Source organism: Vidua chalybeata, chromosome 28 (assembly GCF_026979565.1).
Source record: "Vidua chalybeata isolate OUT-0048 chromosome 28, bVidCha1 merged haplotype, whole genome shotgun sequence".
NCBI lineage: Eukaryota > Metazoa > Chordata > Aves > Passeriformes > Viduidae > Vidua > Vidua chalybeata.
The window spans coordinates 3,352,067-3,369,612 of record NC_071557.1 but is presented as its reverse complement, the minus strand read 5'-3'; the positions used below and the strand labels follow the sequence as shown (position 1 = coordinate 3,369,612).

General features: G+C 67.0%; 5 protein-coding genes across 8 annotated transcripts; 2 read left to right on the top strand and 3 right to left on the bottom strand.

The window, feature by feature from the left end:
* Positions 1-815: 815 nt before the first annotated feature.
* Positions 816-4,288, top strand: SFTPB (surfactant protein B). Of its 4 annotated transcripts, none has more exons than XM_053966405.1 (8): positions 816-905; positions 1,579-1,703; positions 2,051-2,119; positions 2,643-2,759; positions 2,900-2,998; positions 3,258-3,617; positions 4,015-4,119; positions 4,202-4,288. In XM_053966405.1, the coding sequence occupies exons 1-8, from the start codon at positions 857-859 to the stop codon at positions 4,235-4,237; spliced, it is 960 nt and encodes a 319-aa protein (XP_053822380.1). In that variant the 5' UTR covers positions 816-856; the 3' UTR covers positions 4,238-4,288. The 4 variants fall into 4 exon arrangements, with proteins under 4 accessions (XP_053822380.1, XP_053822379.1, XP_053822378.1 ...); XM_053966404.1 differs by having other exon boundaries at positions 1,546-1,703; positions 3,261-3,617; XM_053966403.1 differs by having other exon boundaries at positions 1,546-1,703.
* Positions 4,289-4,412: 124 nt separating this feature from the next.
* USP39 (ubiquitin specific peptidase 39) lies at positions 4,413-9,727 on the bottom strand. The gene is made up of 12 exons (XM_053966373.1): positions 9,403-9,727; positions 9,074-9,143; positions 8,892-8,986; positions 8,344-8,480; positions 7,984-8,136; positions 7,195-7,420; positions 6,763-6,840; positions 6,621-6,688; positions 5,547-5,878; positions 4,961-5,096; positions 4,794-4,880; positions 4,413-4,682 (listed from the first exon to the last, which is right to left on the bottom strand). Exons 1-12 carry the CDS (start codon positions 9,725-9,727, stop codon positions 4,635-4,637), a joined length of 1,755 nt encoding a protein of 584 aa, XP_053822348.1. The 3' UTR covers positions 4,413-4,634.
* A 102-nt stretch (positions 9,728-9,829) lies between these two features.
* On the top strand, positions 9,830-11,694 carry C28H2orf68 (chromosome 28 C2orf68 homolog). The gene is made up of 4 exons (XM_053966417.1): positions 9,830-10,043; positions 10,156-10,274; positions 10,655-10,794; positions 11,450-11,694. The coding sequence occupies exons 1-4, from the start codon at positions 9,934-9,936 to the stop codon at positions 11,570-11,572; spliced, it is 492 nt and encodes a 163-aa protein (XP_053822392.1). The 5' UTR covers positions 9,830-9,933; the 3' UTR covers positions 11,573-11,694.
* Positions 11,695-12,471: 777 nt separating this feature from the next.
* Positions 12,472-14,765, bottom strand: LOC128800907 (synaptobrevin-like protein 5). Its single transcript, XM_053966414.1, has 3 exons — positions 14,520-14,765; positions 13,702-13,833; positions 12,472-12,995 (listed from the first exon to the last, which is right to left on the bottom strand). The coding sequence occupies exons 1-3, from the start codon at positions 14,520-14,522 to the stop codon at positions 12,771-12,773; spliced, it is 360 nt and encodes a 119-aa protein (XP_053822389.1). The 5' UTR covers positions 14,523-14,765; the 3' UTR covers positions 12,472-12,770.
* Positions 14,766-15,303: 538 nt separating this feature from the next.
* Positions 15,304-17,446, bottom strand: VAMP8 (vesicle associated membrane protein 8). The gene is made up of 3 exons (XM_053966423.1): positions 17,341-17,446; positions 16,263-16,451; positions 15,304-15,511 (listed from the first exon to the last, which is right to left on the bottom strand). The coding sequence occupies exons 1-3, from the start codon at positions 17,341-17,343 to the stop codon at positions 15,368-15,370; spliced, it is 336 nt and encodes a 111-aa protein (XP_053822398.1). The 5' UTR covers positions 17,344-17,446; the 3' UTR covers positions 15,304-15,367.
* Between the last annotated feature and the right edge of the window lie 100 nt (positions 17,447-17,546).

Below are 17,546 nucleotides of genomic sequence, written 5' to 3'. Positions count from 1 at the left end.
GGTGGCACAAAGCTGGGGGAAGGGCAGGACATGGGGGGATTAGGGACTTTGGGGACTGTGGGGGACATGGGGGTGGGGGGATGTGGAATGTGAGTGGGAGGTCAGGGAGGGGACACGAGGAACACGGAGGTCTTGAGGGACATGGGGGATATGGGGGACTTGAGGGACACGAGGGACTTGAGGGACATGGAGGACATGGGCAACATGAGGGACATGGGGGACACGGGACATGAGGGACATGGAAGACATGGGGGACACAGGAACTAGGGAGGACATGAGGGTTGGGAGCCATGGGGACACTGGGGGGACACAGGAGGACATGAAGGAACAGGGGAGCAGAAGGGGCTGGGGGGATTGGAGGGTGACAGGAGGGACATGGGGGCAATAGTGGGGTGTGGGACTGTGGTGGCACAAAGGGGACGTGGGAACGTGGGGGTGTGGGGACACGGCAGAGGGGAGGGAGATGGTGATGTGGGGGGGACATGGGGGGCTGAGGGGATGTGGGGAGATGGGAGACAGGGAGGAGTGTAGGGGGACATGGGGACCCCAGTGGGAACACAGGTACAGCAGTGGGGACTCAGTGGGGACATGGGGACATTACAAAGGATCCCTGCTGGGGACAGGGGGCCCTTGAATGGGGACCCCAGTCAGGACGTGGCTGTGAGGACACGGGCGTGGAGCCAGCAGCAGAGTGGCAGAGCGGGGGTGGCAGGCCCCACAGTGTCCCTGTGGGTGTGACACACCTGTCCCCATGAGCTGGCACAGTCCCAGTGACCACATCCCGCCTACGGGGCTTTAAGAGGCCGCGGGCTCGGCCCTGCCAGCACCGTCCCCGTCCTCGGCCCTGTCCCTTGCCATGGCCCTGGCACTGCCGCTGCTCCTCGCCCTGCTCGGGACCACCCCAGGTAGAACCCGTGCGCCCCCACACCTGGGGCAGCCCCGGAGCTGGGTGTGCCTGCAGGGCTGGGCACCCCCAAAGCCGGGTGCCCCCAAAGCCGGGCACCCCCAGAGCTGGGCGCCCCCAGAGCTGGGTGCCCCCAGAGGTGGGTGCCCCCTTTTGGGTACCCCCAAAGCCGGGTGCCCCCAAAGCCGGTCACCCCCAAAGCTGGGCACCCCAGAGCTGGGTGCCCCCAGAGCTGGGTGCCCCCTTTTGGGTGCCCCCAAAGCCGGGTGCCCCCAGAGGTGGGCACCCCCAGAGCCGGGTGCCCTCCTCAAGGACCCTGTGCTGAAGTGACGGGGGCACAGGTGCCTGGCAACGGGGGAAGGGGGCCCTTGGGTGGGGGTCCGGAGCCCTGGGACCCCTCTTGGGGTATGGGATGGGGTATGGGGGTGTCACTGGGGGGGGTCCCTTCCAGCCGGGTCCCCCATGAGGGCAGGAGTGGGGTTTGGGGGTGCTGTGTGAGTAGAGGTGGGGTTACAGCGCCAGGGCCCCCCGGGATGGGGCATTGGAGTGGGAGGGTTCACTGAGGGGGTCCCCCCAAGAGGGCTGGTGCTGGGGTGGGGCGACTTGAGGGGGGGTGTACTGGGGGGGTCCTGGGTTGCCAGGTCCCCCTGGCCGGGTGCTGACAGTGGCCACAGGTTTGGGGGCGCCGGGGGGGGGCTGTGGGGTGCCCCCCTCTGCCTGGTGCCAGGACTGGGTGACGGCGCTGCGCTGTGGGGCCCTGGGGCGCTGCCCCCACCTCACCCAGGGACCCCCTGACATGGTGAGAGACCCCCCTGTGTCCCCATCACCCCTCTAATGTCCCTCCACCCTCCCCTCTGCCCCTGTGCCCCCTGTGTGCCCCCAAAACCCCACAGGGGTCCCAGTACTCCCACCACAGTCCCACCCCAACATGTCCACACGCATCCCCCTCTGTCCCTATGTCCCCATTCCTCCACATCCCCATTCCCCCATGTTCCCGTGTCCCACCTCCCAATATCCCTGTGCCACATCCCCATGTCCTCATGCTCCCTATGTCCCTGTCCTCCTCTGCTGCCATGTCCCACTTCCCTCTGTCCCCTCTGTCCCTGTGTCCCTGTGTCCCCATGTCCCCACTGTCCTCTCCTGCAGGACACCTGTGCCATGTGCCAGATGGTCATGGACTTCCTCCGCCAAATCTCCAACCAATCGGCCTTGGAGGTGCCACTGGGGGTGGGGGACAGGTGCCACTGGGGGTGTCACCATGGGGGCCATGGGCACAGGTGCCACTGGTTGTCATGGTGGGTACCAGCAAGTGCCACGCAGAGAGGTGCCACTGGGAATGCCACTGTGGCTGATGACGTGGTGGCTGCCACTCAGGGTGCCACAGTCACAGATGCCACCATGGTGTGCGTGTCACTGCGGGTGCTGGGATGGTGGGTGAGCTGGTGGCAGGTGTCAGCGGGTGCCATGACAGTGAGGTGACAGGATGGATGCCATTGTGTGTGCCATGGCCACAGGTGCCATGCCACAGGCACCACCCGTGGGCACCAGCAGTGACGGGTGTGGCTGGGGTGTGGTGGTGGTGAGTACAGCAGTGGTGGCTGTCACAGTGGGTGTCATGGTGGGTGTCCCTGTGGGTGTCACTGTGGGTGTCCCTGTGGGTGTCATGGTGGGTGTCACTGTGGGTGTCACGGTGGCTGTCACAGTGGCTGTCACTGTCACTGTCGGTGCCCTGGTGCAGGTGGTGCTAGATAAGGTGGTGGGGCTTGTGTGCCCCCATCTCCCTTTTGTGGAGACCCTGTGCAAGAACCTGGCTCAGTGGCTTGTCCATCACCTCCTCCTGGACATCCAGCACCTTGTGAGTGGCAGTGGAGCACACACGAGGGGCGTTGGGGACACTGTGGCTCCCAGGGACATGCGGGGGCAGCGGGCACAGCAGGGCATCCAGGGCCACCCGGGGTCTTGGAGACATGTGGGTCGCCCTGTGCTGCCCCACAGAAGCCCCAGGAGGTCTGTGCCAAGCTGAAGCTGTGTCCTGGAGAACCTGGGGCCGCGCTGGCCATGCCCGTCCTTGAGGTGCCCAGCAGCCACCTGCAGGTACGGGGACACAGGGACTGCAGGGGTGGGTGGTGGTAGCCCTGTGGGGGCCACGGTGCTGGGGGGGCACAGCCACGCAGTGTCACCAGTACTGGGTGCAGTGTCCCCAGTACCAGCTGCAGTGTCCCCAGTACCAGCTGCAGTGTCCCCAGCACCAGCTGCAGCGTCCCCTCACCCGCTGCAGTGTCCCCATCACCACTGCAGTGTCCCCAGCACCAGCTGCAGTGTCCCCAGCACGGCTGCAGTGTCCCCTCTCCAGCAGGGCTCCGGGCTGTCCCCGAAGGCGCTGCCGCTGCCGCTGCCGCTGTGCTGGCTGTGCCGCTCGCTGGTGGCGCGGGCCGAGGCCGCTGTTCCTGTGGGCTCGGTGGCCACGGCGGTGGCCGGGCTGTGCCGGGCACTGCCGCTGCCGGTGGCCGGGGCTTGTCAGTGCCTGGCCGAGCGCTACGCGGCCCTGGCGCTCGAGGGGCTGCTGGGCCGCCTGGGCCCCCGCCTGCTCTGCCGCCTGTTCCTCGCCTGCCACAGTGGGGACAACGGGGACAACGAGCACGTGGGGACGCTGCCGCCGCCCTGGGTGCTGGAGGCCATCGTGGTGCGGCTGGCAGAGTGTGTCAGGGAGGAGGTGAGGGAGGACACGAGGGGGACACAAAAAGGACGGCCGGGGGGATGGTCCCCAGGAGGTGACAGGCACCCCACAGTCACAGGACACTGAGGGGACACATCCGGGAGTGTCACAGCCCTGAGGACACATCCCTGAGTGTTGAGGTCCCCCGGAGCCAGGCCAGGGACACAAATGCTGGTGCAGCCCCGAAGGGACACACCCTGGGTGTCGCAGTCCTTGGGGACACGCCCTGGGCTGTCACAGTCCAGTCACCCCTGAGAACACAGTCAGGTGCCACCCTCCCTCCAGAGGACAGTGCCAGAGTCCACAAGGCACAGCCCTAGGGAGGGGACTTGGGGGGTCCTGGGGGTGCCCCCCACCTCGGGGGGTCCCCTCACGCCTGTGTCCCACCCCCCAGGAGCCCAAAGGTGATGGTGTCCCTGCACTGTCCCTGCCCCTGGGCCCCTGTGCCTTGGGCCCCATCTTCTGGTGCTCGGGCCCGGAGGCCGCCCAGCGCTGCCAGGTGAGTGGGGACACAGGGGACACGGGGGATGCAGGGGGCTCCCACCCCCTGCACCCCCAACTGACCCCTGGGCCCCTTGCAGGCCCTGCAGCACTGCCAGGAGCACGTCTGGCTGTAGGGGGACACCAGGACCCCCCGCTTTCCCCAATAAAGCTTGCATGCAGCTCTGCCTCAGCGTTTTGGGGTTTCGGGGCCTGATGGGGGCTCAGGGGTGCTGGGAGGCGTCACGGGGAGCAGCAGAACCCACAACCCCCCCCCCCCCCCCCCAAACCCAAAGAAGAGGTGAAAATTAGTTACAAAAATAGTGGGTGGCATTTACTGGGGCACACACACCTCCAGGGGGGACTGGGGGTGTCCTCAGGTGGGCTATGGGTGTCCCTGTGAGTCTCTGGGTGTCCATAGGGGAGCTTGGGGTGCTCCTAAAGGGGTCTCAGGGGGTCTCCTAGGGGGCTGGGGATACCCCCGAGGGGGAGCTGGGGTGTCCCCAAGGGGGTTTCTGGGTGTCCCCAAGGGTCTCAGGCGCCTTGTTGGTTCGTCTCATCCTCCTCACGTCGCTTCCAGATCTGCAGGAGAGCAGGAGGGGGTTGGGGGGGCACAGGAGATGTTCGAGGGTGTAAGGGTACATTCAGGGGGTGTCCATGGGACGTTCTGGGGGTACCCCCTGTCCCCCTCACCTGGATGTAGGCCTCGGACAGGGTGATCATCTGGGGCAGGATGTCGGTCACCTGCAGGTCCTGCAACTCGTACCACTTCCCTGTGCCCTGCCAGGACCCGGGAGGGGTCAGGGTGACTCAGGAGGGTCCCCGTGGCCCCCCAAGCCCCTCGGGGAGGGGACACTCACATGGTGCAGGACATGGATGCGGTAAGAGCCCTCCGAGGGTTTCCCGTCGTGTACGATGTTGGCGATGAGGTCGTAGGTGGTGTGGGAGTGCGCAGCCTGCACCTCCTCAGACAGGTATTCCCGCAGGTCCACGTTCCTGGGGACCCCACAGCACCCTCAGACACCTCCATGGGGCTTCCAAGGCCCTCCTGGACTGCTACAATCCCCCCCAGCTGCCCACAACACCCCCTCAGATATCCACACCCCCCTCCCAGATGTTACAAACTCCCTGACACCCCCAGGTGCCCAGGAACGCCCCCCAGGTGCCTTCAAACCCTTTTTTGATGCCTAAAAACCACTCAAAGTCCACCTGGATGCCTACAAGGCCCCCCCAGACACCCACATACCACCCTAGACACCTTCAAATCCCTGGCACTTCTACTCCCCTGGCCCAGGTGCTTCCAAAGCCCCTCTAGATGTTTCCAGTGCTTCACAGACATTTACAACCCCCTCCAGATGCCTTCAACCCCCCTCAGATACCCCCAATCTCCTCTCAGTCACTTTTAACCCTGTCCACAAGCCCCCCAGCCCCCTCCCCACGGCTCACGTGATGGGGAAGTTGACGATGGTGGGGTTCTTCTCCACGAAGAAGTTGTTCTTGGTGAAGCGCTTGATGCAGAAGATGAGGTAGGGGGGCAGGCGCGTCAGCTGGAACCGCTTCAGGAAGTTCTCCTTGTAGGTCTTGTACTCTTTCTCGGTGCTGCCGTTGAACTTGGCCAGGATGCTGAACAGGGGCACCTGGGGGATGATGAGCTGCTCCTTCTCGTCCTTGTAGAGCGGTGCCGTGGGCAGGTCCAGGGTCAGGTACAGGAACGTGGACTCCACCATGCGCTCCTGGTACTCGCTGTTCTGCAGCAGCTGTGCCTTCTCCTCGGCGGGCTGGGGGCACCCCGGGACACCCCATGGGGCATGTCAGCCCCGTTGGATGCATCACACCCCAACCAGACCAACAGCCCCCATTGGACCAAACACCCTCCATTGGATCCATCACACCCCAACCAGACCCAACACCCGCCAATGGACCAAACACCCCCATTGGACCCAACATCCCGCACTGGATCCATCACCCCCACTGGATCCATCACCCCCACTGGATCCATCACACCCCAACCAGACCCAACACCCTCCAATGGATCCATCATCCCCCACTGGACCCAACACCCCCCGCTGGACCCAACACCCCCCCACTGGACCCAACACCCTGCACTGGATCCATCATCCCCCACTGGATCCATCACACCCCATTGGATCCATCATACCCCACTGGATCCATCACACCCTGCTGGATCCATCACCCCCACCACACCCTGCCACCACTCATTTGACCTTGTCACCCCCACCAGACCCTAACACCCTTCTGTTGTACCCAAAGACCCCCCCACCAAACCCCAACACCCCCCTTCCCTCATCTGACCCCATCACACTCATTTGACCCAAACTCCCTGTCACAACCCCACCACTCCCAAACCACCCCCCACCAGACCCCATCACCCCCACCTGACCCTGACACCTCTTTTCCTGACCCTGCCATTCCCACTGTACCCCATCTCCCCCCCCAGATCCCATTGGACACTGGCACCCCACACTGCACTCCAACACTCCCCGTTCCCCCCAGTCCCACCAGGTCAGGGTGTGGCAGCTTCTTGGTGAAGATGCGCATGGAGCCCTGGAACACGTCGGTGACAATGGCTGGGGGGACAAGGGGGGCTCAGCAGGGGGACAGCGGCCCCCAAGGTCCCCCCCAGAACCTCCCCCCCACTCACTCTTCTTCTTCCTCTTGGTGCCGCCCAGCGCCGTGTGCAGCGCGTTCAGGAACCAGGACAGGAACTCCACCCCATCCCCTGCAACAGCAGAGCTGGAGCTGAGCCTGGATCCCGCTGTGCCCCCGAATCCAGAGCCCCCAGACCCAGCCCTGCACCCCGAATCCAGAGCCCCCAGACCCAGCCCCGCACCCCCAAATCCACAGCCCCCAGACTCAGCTCTGCACCCCCATCCCCAGCCCTGCACCCCAAATCCAGAGACCCCAACCCAGCCCTGCACCCTGAGCCCCAGCCCTGCACCCCTGAATCCAGAGCCCCCAAACCCAGTGCTGCCTCCCCAACCCAGCCCTGCACCTCTGAATCCAGAGCCCCCAGGCCCAGTTCTTCCCCTCAAACCCAGCTTTGCCCCCCCAGCCCTGTCCCCCTAAACCCCACCCTGCTTGGTGATCTGGAAGTTTTTCTTGCTGCAGAGCACCACGGCCTGCAGCATCTCGTGGGGTGACACATGTGCCTTGAAGTTCCGGGGGTTCCAGAGCTTCCTCATGAGCTCCCCGAAGCGCTGCACCAGCAGGAACATGATGTCCCCAGGCGGGCGCTGGATGCGCCGGTAGTTCTCCTCCTCCAGGAAGTAATTCCTCAGGGGAGGCACATTGGACAGGGCCTAGGGACGGAGCAGGGGGGATTCAGCCCCGGGACCCCCACGGGAGGGGATCTGGGGGGGCTTTGGGGCAGACCCTGCACTGCCATGGGTGGGGAATCCCAAGAATCCCTGCCATGGGTGGGGAATCTCCGCATGCCCCCATGGGTGGGGAAGCCTGGAAAGGATGCAGAGGTGAGGATGATCACCCCACAGAGGGGTTTGTGGAGGCTTATGGGGGGGCTTTCATCCTAAAAGGCCAGCTGCCCCCCCACGTGTAACGCCTGTAGAAGAGAAGGTGGGATCTACCCTCAGGACCCCCAGCGTGGGGTTTTAGGAGGATTTCAGAGGGGATTCAGGCCAAAATGACAATAGCATCCCCCATATGGACATGCTATGGGAAAAGAGCTGGAACTCATCCCTCAGACCCCCAGAGCAGGATTTTGGGAGGGTTTCAGCCCAGAATGAAGCCTGCACACCCTCACAGTGTACAGCCCACGGAAGACAAGGCTGACTTCTCCCTGTCAGACCCACAGTGATGTTCTGGGGGGGTTCACCCCAAAAGGAAGCCCTAACCCAGGTGTCACCTGGAGCACAGCGTTGGCGTAGTCGTTGGCCTTGATGTTGTTGAGCCCCACGATGCCAGGCAGGTACGTGGTGCCATCGTAGGCCCGGGACAGCTTGGCCTGTTTGTCCAGGTGGGCGATGTGCTGGGCTGTGAAGGTGGGCTTGAGCACGTACTGTGGGGAGAGAGAGCCCTCAGAGATGGGGGACCCCAACCCGAACCCCTCAAGAGCTGGGACAGATCCCAACCCAAACCCGTCAGAGCTGGGACAGATTTCAACCTGAACCTCTCAGATCTGGGGGAGGTCCCAACCTGAACCCCTTGGATCTGGGGGAGGTCCCAGCTCAGCCCCAGCCCTGGGGATCCCCAGGTGCCCCCGCACCGTGATGTCCTCGAGGGAGGAGTCAATGATCTCGTAGTTGTCAGGCAGGCAGTAGAACTTGAGCGTGTGCAGGTTGAGGAACACGTGGTGGCTCAGCTGCACGCTGTGGATGTAGGCGTGCGACTTCAGCCCGCGGCCTGTCGGGGGGACATGGGCACCAGGGATGGCACCGAGCACCATGCTGGAGGCAGGAGGCACAGAAAGGATCCCCCGGGCACATACAGGGGGGCTGTGCCCGTTGGAGGGTCCCTGAGCCCCCCCCAGCAGCCACCCTGGCTGTCCCCATGGTGTCCCTCCTCAGGCATCCTCTCTGTACCCCTTGATAGCAGCCTGTCCCTAGCTGTTCCCTGTCCCTGGCTGTCCCCACAGCCCTGGGTGTCCCCAGCAACATCCCAGACCCCTTGTGCCCCACCCCACTCCCTGGGTGTCCCCCTCACCACCACCCCTATCCCCAACTGTCCCTCAGAGCAGCACTAGGGTGTCCCCCATCACTCCTGGCTGTCCCCGGGCTGTCCCCATGCCCCAGCAGCCCTGCGGGGGGGTCTCACCCTGGAAGTACTTCCCGCAGACGAGGCAGGCGTAGACGTTGATGTGGGACAGGGAGATGGAACAGAGCTTCTCAAAGTCGAAGTCCAGGACACTCCTGGGGGCAGAGCGGTGTCACGGGGCTGGGGGACAGCTGCGGGGACCCCCAGGGGCAGGAGCACCCCCAAACAGCCCCGTCACCCACTTGTTGATGGTGTCCAGGTAGGGGCAGTGCCGGCTACGCTGGTCCTCGGGGTCGAAGCGCCCGTAGCGCACTAGGGGGTGGGAGGGTGTGAAAAGGGGGGCACAGGGACCCCGAAAGCACGAGGATGACCCCCCCCAGCTCCCCCTCCGTGACACCTCCCGGGGCTGAGCCCCACCTGCCTCCAAACCCTGCCCGGAGCTGAGCTCAGGACCCCAGGACCAGTCCTGGTGACCCCCCCGGTCCCAGAACCCCTCCAGACACCCCCGTATCCCCTCACTCCCCCGCGTCCCCTCAGCCCTTCGGTCCCATCCGCTCCTCCCGGTCCCCACCGGCGGGCTCGGGCTCAGGGTCGGAGTCTCCATCGGGCTCCCGCTCCCGCTTCACCCGCACGGGCGCGGCGGGGCCGGCGCTGCCGGAGCCCCCCCAGACGCCGCTGCCGCTGCCGGTGCCCGGTTCCCGCTTGACGCGTGCGAGATCCACCGGCAGCGCCTCCGCCGCCTCCCGCCGCGCGCGCTCCCGCTCCGCGTCTCGCCTGCCCCGCTGCCGCTCGCCGTCGGCGTCGCGGCGGCTGCGGGAGGAGCCGCGGGCGGGGCCGGCGGCGGAGGTCCCGCGGGGCTCCCGGGGGTCGCGGTCCCGCCTCCCGCGGCTCGACATGGCGGCGGCGCGGGCGCTGTGCGCATGCGCGGCGCGGGCCGGAGGTCAAACCGTCTGCCTTCCCCTGCGCATGCGCAGCCGCCGCTGCGGGGAAGGGGCGCTACCGCGCCTGCGCGCTGCGCCGCCCCCTGCCAGCGCGCGCGCCGGGCCCGCGGGGCTCTTAAAGGCGCCGCGTCCCGGTACCGACCCGGGCCGCCGGTACCGGCATGGAGGCGGCGGCGACGGCGGCGGCCCCGGGCTGGCGCTGCCGGCCGGGGGGACGGCTGGACATGAGCCACGGCTTCGTGCGGCACATCCGCCGCAACCAGCTCGCCAGGTACCGGCACCGGCCCGGCTCCCCTCGGGACGCTCGTCCCCGGGCCGGTTCGGCCCCGGCGCTCCTGGGTCCCCCTCTCACCCGGTAACCGCGCTGTCCCGCCGGTGCCCAGGGACGCGTACGACCGCGCGGTGCGGCAGGCGCGGGGCCGAGCGCGGACGCGGCTGACCCCGGGCCCGGCGCGGCCCCGGCGGCCCGACCAGCAGGTGTACCGGCCCCACCGGGGCGGCGGTGAGCGCCGGGGGCACCGGGGCGGGAGGGCCGGGCTCCTGAGGGAGCGGGGATGGGGGGAGCCCGGGGGATGGGTGGGGAAGGGGAGACAGCCCCGAGGACACCGGGGGTGGGGGGGGACACGGGGAACCGAGTGTGGGGATGGGGACACCCAGGGGTGGAGGGGGATGGGGGGGACACGGGGGACCGAGAGTGGGGAGGGGGACACGGGGCTGGGGACACCCGGGGACTGGGGACACCCAGGGACTGGGTGGACACGAGGGTGGGGGACACCCCCCTGTGGGGGACACAGGGGGGGCCTGGGGGGACATCTGCGCGGGGACACCTGGGGCGCTGGCCGCGGTGGCTCCGGTAGCCCCGCTGAGGTGCGGGTGCCGCAGGCGGGCCCGGGGGCGATGCCAGCGCGGGGCCGCCCACCGAGAGCCGCGGGGCCCCCCCGGAGCCGGCCCGCGGGCCGCGCCTCTTCTGCCTCGAGTACGAGGGGGACGACGGGCGGGTGACGGCCGTGATCGTGCACCAGGTGCGGCCCGAGGCAACGGGGGAACGGGGGGTGCCCGCGGGAACGGGGGGGCGCTGCCGTGGCACGGGGGGTGCCGCAGGTCTCCACTTCCATGGGGTGCTGCGGGTGGGGGTCCCACGGGACATCGTGGGGGGGTGCCCTGGAGGGGTTCCATGGGGCAGTGGGGGTGCCCTGGGGTAGTGGGAGTGCCGTGGGGGATGCCCCGGAGCAGTGGGAGTGTCCTGAGGGGTTCCATGGGGCAGTGGGGGTGCCCTGGGGCAGTGGGGGTGCCGTGGGTGGGTTCCGTGGGGCAGCGGGGGGGGCTCCCCGGGGACAGTGGGGGTGCCGTGGGTAGGTTAGTGGCACAGTGGGGGCTCCCCGGGAGGGTCCCTGGGGACAGTGGGGGTGCTGTGGGGGGGGGGGTCCCGAGGAGAGTGGAGGTGCCCTGGGGTGTCCGTGTGTCAGTGGGGATGCCATGGGTGGGTACCGTGGGGCAGCGGAGGGGGGTCCCCGGGGACAGTGGGGGTACCCCTGAGGGGTCCATGGGGCAATGGGGGTGTCCTGGGGCAGTGGGGGTGCTGTGGGTAGGTTCGTGGCACAGTGGGGGTGCCCGGGAGGGTCCCTGGGGACAGTGGGGGTACCCCGGGGGGTGCAGCAGGTGCTGCGGGTGCCACAGGGGGACAGCGCCGAGGAGGTGACCCGCCGGGTGTGCGCCCGGAGCCCGCTGGAGCCCCCCCTGCGCAGGGCCCTCTGCCAGCGCGTGCAGGATGAGCTCAGCAAGCGCCGGGGCACCGGGTGACACTGCCACAACCCCCCGGACACTGCCACCCCCCCCATGGGATTGGTGCCACCGCGGGGACCAGTGCCACCGCGGGGACCGCTGCCGTCCCCACCCCGGTGTCAATAAAGGTGCTGCGAGGCTCTGGTGTCTTTCACTGCTCGGGGAAACTGAGGCACGGGGTCGGGGGGAGGGGGAAGTGACGCAGCTCCTGAGTCCCCGAGTGTCACTTGTCCCCTTCAGCAGCCCAGGCAGGGTGGCCCCGTGCAGTGATATTGGCCTCCCAGGTGCCACCATGTCCCCTCCCTGTGTGTCCCCAGCCCTGAGTGTCCCCTCCTCAGGTGCCATTGTGTCCCCAGGGTCCCCTCTGCGTCCCCCTCCTGCCCCCGGCCCAGGTTGGTGGCATCTGTGGCCAAAGCCAGGTGTGCCCAGCGTGGGTCCCCTGAGCTGTTGTTGTAGGGTCTCCCCAGGGTGGGTTGTGGGGCTGCTTGTGGGGATTCTTTTGTTGCTGTAGGGTGACCCTGAAGACCACCCACTGCTCTGTTTTTGTAGGGTCTCCCAGCAGCGAGGCACAGAGGGGTTATTGTAGGGTCAACCCCAAGCAGATTCTGGTGTTTATTAATTGTAGGGTCTCCCTGGAGGGTCTGGCACGTTTGTTATTGTGAGAGCTTCCTGGAAATCATCCCGTTGGTTTGGGACTGGAGGATCTCCCCCAAGCTGATACCAGAGCTCTGTTTTTGTAGGGTCTTCCCAAAGAGCTCTTAGTATTTATTTGTTGTAGGGTCTCCCCAAAACATATCCTGGTGTTTATTTATTGTAGGGTCTCCTCAAGAGTTCATCCTGCTGGTTTGTTATTGTGGGGTATCTCCGTATCAGATTCTGGGTTCTTAGTTTTTGTAGGGTCACCCCAAAACAGATCCTGGTATTTATTAATTTATTATAGGGTCTCCCCGAAGTTCATTCTCCTGGTTTGGGATCGTAGGGTCTTCCCAAAGAGCTCCTGCTGCTTGTTGTAGTGTTCCCCTTGAGTGGGTCTTGCAGAGTTTTTATTGTAGGATCTCTTCAGAGCAGATCTTGGCGTTTATTCATTGTAGGGTCGCCCCAAGGATCACCCCGCTGGTTCGTTGTTGTTATTGTGGGGTCTCCCCAAGAAGTCCTGGTGTTTGTGGTGGGTTATTTATTTATTTAGTTATTTGTTATGGTCCCTCAGGCTCTGTCCTCATGGGGTCCCTGCAGTGCTGGGCGGGTGCTTGGTCCCCCACTGTGGGGTGGGGACAGTGCTGGTGACAGTGCCAGGGGATGACCGTGCCAGGGCCAGCGCCAGTGCCAGCGCCAGGATGAAGAGGAGGAGGAGGCCGAGGCCGAGGGCCACCAGGTGCCACCGCCGGTGTCTCCTGCGCTGGCGCCGCGTCACCATCTGTGTGGTGCGGGTGAAGGCTTCGCTCTGTGGGGACGTGCAGGGGATGGGGGACAGTCCCACAGAGGGCTGGGGGGGCCCTATGGGGACAGACAGACACACCCAGCCCTTCCGGGGCCCCGGAGTCTCTCCTTCCCAGGCTGGGTGTTCCCTCAGTGTCCCCAGCCCTGTGTATCCCCAAGCCCTGGATGTCCCTGCATTGTTCCCAGCCCTGTGTGTCCCCACAGTGTCCCCCAGCCCCTATGTGTCCCCAAGCCCTGGGTGTCCCTGCAGTGTCCCCAGCCCCTGTGTGTCCCCAAGCCCTGGGTGTCGCCATGGTGTCCCCCAAGGCTCTGTGTGTATCTCGTAGGGCTCAATGTCCCTGTATTGTCCCCCCAGGCCGTGTGTTCCTAGATCAGATCCTCCCTGGGCCTTTGTGCCTCTGCGGTGTCCCCTGGGCTCCGTGTCCCCAGATTTACATGTCCCCATAAAGGCCCGCTCCTCCTCCCCAGGCCGTGTGTCCCTATAGTGCCACACCTCACCCCTGGCCCGAGTGTCCCTATAGTGCCACACCTCACCCTCGGGCCGTGTGTCCCCATAGTGCCACACCTCACCCTCAGACCGTGTGTCCCCACAGTGCCACACCCCACCCCCGGGCCGTGTGTGTCCCCAGGCCCTGGCCCTGCTCTGCCGCTGCTCCAGGTGTCCCCTCAGTGCCACCCTGCAGTGTCCCGGCCTGTCCCCGTGGTCCCACCGCCTGTCGCAGGTCCTGGGCCCGGCTCTGCAGCTGCTCCAGGTGTCCCTCCCGCTCCAGTGCACTCGCCACGTTCTGTCGCATCAGCTCTGCCACCTCCTCGGCCTCGCGCTGGCACCGCGCCAGCCCCGCCTGGGGACACGGGGGACAATGTGAGGACACCGTGGGGACACGGGGGGATGCTGAGGGAACACCGGGGATGTGGGCACTGCAGCGAAGGGGACACAGGGACACGGCGATGCCACAGGGACAGGCAGCGACACCGGGGACATGGGCACCGTGAGGAAGGGGGAGCGTGGGGACACAAGAACCACGGGGATGGGCCCTGCGGGGACCAGGGGACTATGGGGACACCGGGGACCACCCTGGGGACAAAGCCTGACCATGGGGACACGGGCACCGCAGGGACAATGGCACTGCGAGATGGGCAGACACGGACCACGGGGACAGGAAACCATGGGGACGTGGACACGGGGCCACCTGAGGATGGCGACGGTGGGGGACACGAGCACTGCGAGGCCAGAGCACGCACGGGGACACCGGGACCGCAGGGGACACGCACGATACGCGGGGCCGGGACACGCAGGGACACTCAGGGATACAGGGACACGGAAAGTCCCGCGCGGGCCACCTCCCACCACCCCCGGGGGCCGCGTTCCTCCCTTCGGCAGGGAGAGCCCGGGAGGCGGCCCGGCACCGGCACCGGCGCTGGCGCCGGCACCGGGGGATCCCGAGCCCGGCGGCTCCCGTGGCTCCGAGCCCGCTGTGCCCCTCGCAAAGCGAAAGCGAAAGCGGAGGCGGCGGGGGCCGGGACTCACCATAGTCCCGGTACCGCAGGCCGGGGTCGGGGCCGGTGCCGGTACCGGTGCGCCCGTTCCTGTACCCGTCCCGCCTCGGGCTCCAGCGGCCGCCCCCGCCGGGAGGGACCGGGCCCGCCCCCAGTCACCCTCGAGTGGCCACGATCCCGGGACACCCCGGCCCGCACCCCGGGACGGGGCTCGCCAGGACCCCCCATTCAAGCCTCCCCAGCTGCCGGGTCCCGTGTCCCCAGAGAGCCCCCTGTCCCTGCAGCCCCCCAGGCCCCCCGGCCACGTGTCCTTGGCACTGCCCTGTCCCCGGGACAGCCCCGACACACCCCCACACATATCCCCAGGTCCCTGCAGAGATGGGGCCACACCAGGACCCCGTGTCCGGGGGGACCCCCACGTCCCTGTCCCCGCCCTCCCCTTCTCCCTCCCTCCCAGCCTCCGAGGGTGGCAGTGCCACTACAGTGTCCTTTGTCTCTCGGTGCCTGGCACGGCCCCCGGCGCCCTGGCACAGCACCCACCCCCCCTCACACGTCCCCTCATGCCTGTGTCCCCACACATGTCCCCCTCGTGACCCCACGTGAATGTCCCCACATCCCTGGGGCCTCTTCCCACCCTGTCCCCCCGTGTCCCCATGCATATTCCTGTGTCCCCATGCCTGTCTCCCCCCACGTCCCCATACCCATCTCACCATGTCCCCATGTGTCCCTCAGCATGTCCCCATGTCCCCCCATGTCCCCATGTGTCCCCCCATGTCCCCCTGTGTCCCCCACCTCACACACACACACAAGTCCCGCTGGCTCTCCCCCCCATCTGTATTTGGGCCCTGGGGTGGCCGTGTCCCCGTGGGGACAGTGGCTCTAGGTGGGGATGGTGCCGGTGGCCAGGAGGATGATGAGGATGAGGACGATGACGCCCACGAGGCCAAGGATGACAAGCAGCTTCACGTTCTTCCACCAGTAGCGCCGGGCCATCTTCTGGGACGTTGTGCGGAAGTGCTCTGACTGCAGGGACAGCGCTCAGGGATGTGGGGACACCCCTGACACCCCGGGGACCCCAGCTGCCACCCCAGGGACAGCCCTCACACCCCGGGGACCCCAGCTGCCACCCCAGGGACGCCCATGTCACCCTGGAGAACCTAAATCCCTCAGCCCCTGGGCACACCTCCGTCACTTGGGCACCCCAACTGCCACCCCAGGGACATTGGCTGAGGTCCTCAGGACAGCCCTGCCACCCTGGGGACAATCCTGCCCACCCTGGGGACCCTCTGCTGCCACTCTGGGGACACCCACTGCAACCCCGGGGACCCCACAGACATCCTAGGGACACCCCCTGCCACCCCAGGGTTCCATGCTATCCCACTGGGCACCCTGCAGTCCCCTTGGGGACCCCGTTCTCCCTTGGGGATCTTGTGTCCCTTGACCTGGGGACCCAGTGCCACCTCAGGAGCCCTGCACCATCTTGGGGGCTTTGGGACCACCTCAGAGACACCGTGCCACCTTAGGGACCTTGGGTCACCTCAGGGAGCTGTGTGCCCACCCTGGTGACCTCGTGCCCAATGCGGGTACCCTGTGCCCACCCTGGTGACCCCTTGCCCATCCTGGTGACCCCAAGCCCACCCGTGCCCACCCTGGTGACTTCATGCCTGATGTGGGTACCCCATGCCCAGCCTGGTGGCTCTGTGCCCAGCCTGGTAACCCCGTGCCCGATGTCGGCACCCCGTGCCCCCCTCTCATGCCCCCCATGCCCCCTCACCGTGGCCTCCAGGTCCTGGCTTTTGCTGTGCAGCTGCTCCAGGTTCTCTCCTCGCGCCAGGATCCGCTCCACGTTCTGGGTCATGATGGTGGTGACGCCCTGCACCTCCCGCTGCAGTGCCCGCACGCGCCCCTCGCCCCCCGTGCCGTCTGCCGCCACGTCCGCTGGGGACCCCCCCGGGATTCCCGCCTGTGGCATAGGGCAGGGTTCAGGGGGCACCCCTGGCACCCCATAAACACCCCACAGCACCCTATAGACCCCCCCACGGATGCCTCGGGGCACCCCCAGCGCCCCACCACCCTACAAACACCCCAGGCACCCCAAAGGAACCTGCCAAGCCGCCCGTGGGCACCCCAGCATCCCCATATACATCCCCCAAGCGCTCCCCATACCCCACGTAGACCCTACACGTACCCCAAAGATGCCCCACAGCACCCACGAGGCACCCCACGCCCACCCCAAGCACCCTCTGTGCACCCCGGGCACCTCTCCAAGCACCCTACAGGCACCCCCGTGACCCCCCATATGGATCTCAGACACCCCATACGGATCTCAGACACCCCACACGCTCCCTGGATACCCCATACACGCTCTGAAGTATCCCGTAAGTGCCTTGAGTCCCCCCCAGGCACCCCACGGACATCCCGGGCACCTCCTCGAGCCCCTACAGGCGCCCCAGACACCCCAACAGCTCTGGCACCCCACAGGCACCTTCTGAGCACCCTAGTGACCTCCAGGCACGTTTGTCCCCAAGCACCCTGCAGGCACAGCGCGGAGCCCCCCGCACCCCGCGTGCAGCCCTCGGCACCCCATGTGTACCCCAGAAACCCCAAAGAGACCCCCTGAGCACCCTAGAGGTGCCCCTCACCCCTTATGGGCGCCCCCTTGCACCCCACGGACACCCGGGATCACCCCGGCTGCTCCGCCACGCACACCCCGGAGCCCCCACACATCACGGGGGCCCCCGTACCCCGCTCCGGTGCCGCCCGCACCCCATCCGGTGCCCCCGTACCCCCCTCCGGTGTCCCCCGTACCCAACCCCAGGTGCCCCCCGGTGCCCCCGGTGCCCTGGCCCCACCATGGTCCGTCCGGCCCCGCTCGGCTCCGCTCCCGCGGCGGCCCCGGTCCCGCCCCGCCTGCCCGGGGCTTCCGGGAACGGCGGCAGCGCCGGGCGGGGGGCGGGCCCGGGGCGGGCCGAGGGCGCGGCGGGGTCAGGGCGGGGTTAGGGCGGGGTAGGGGTCCTGAAGAGCCAGGGGGCGGGGCCGGGGGGTTTGGGGCGGGGCC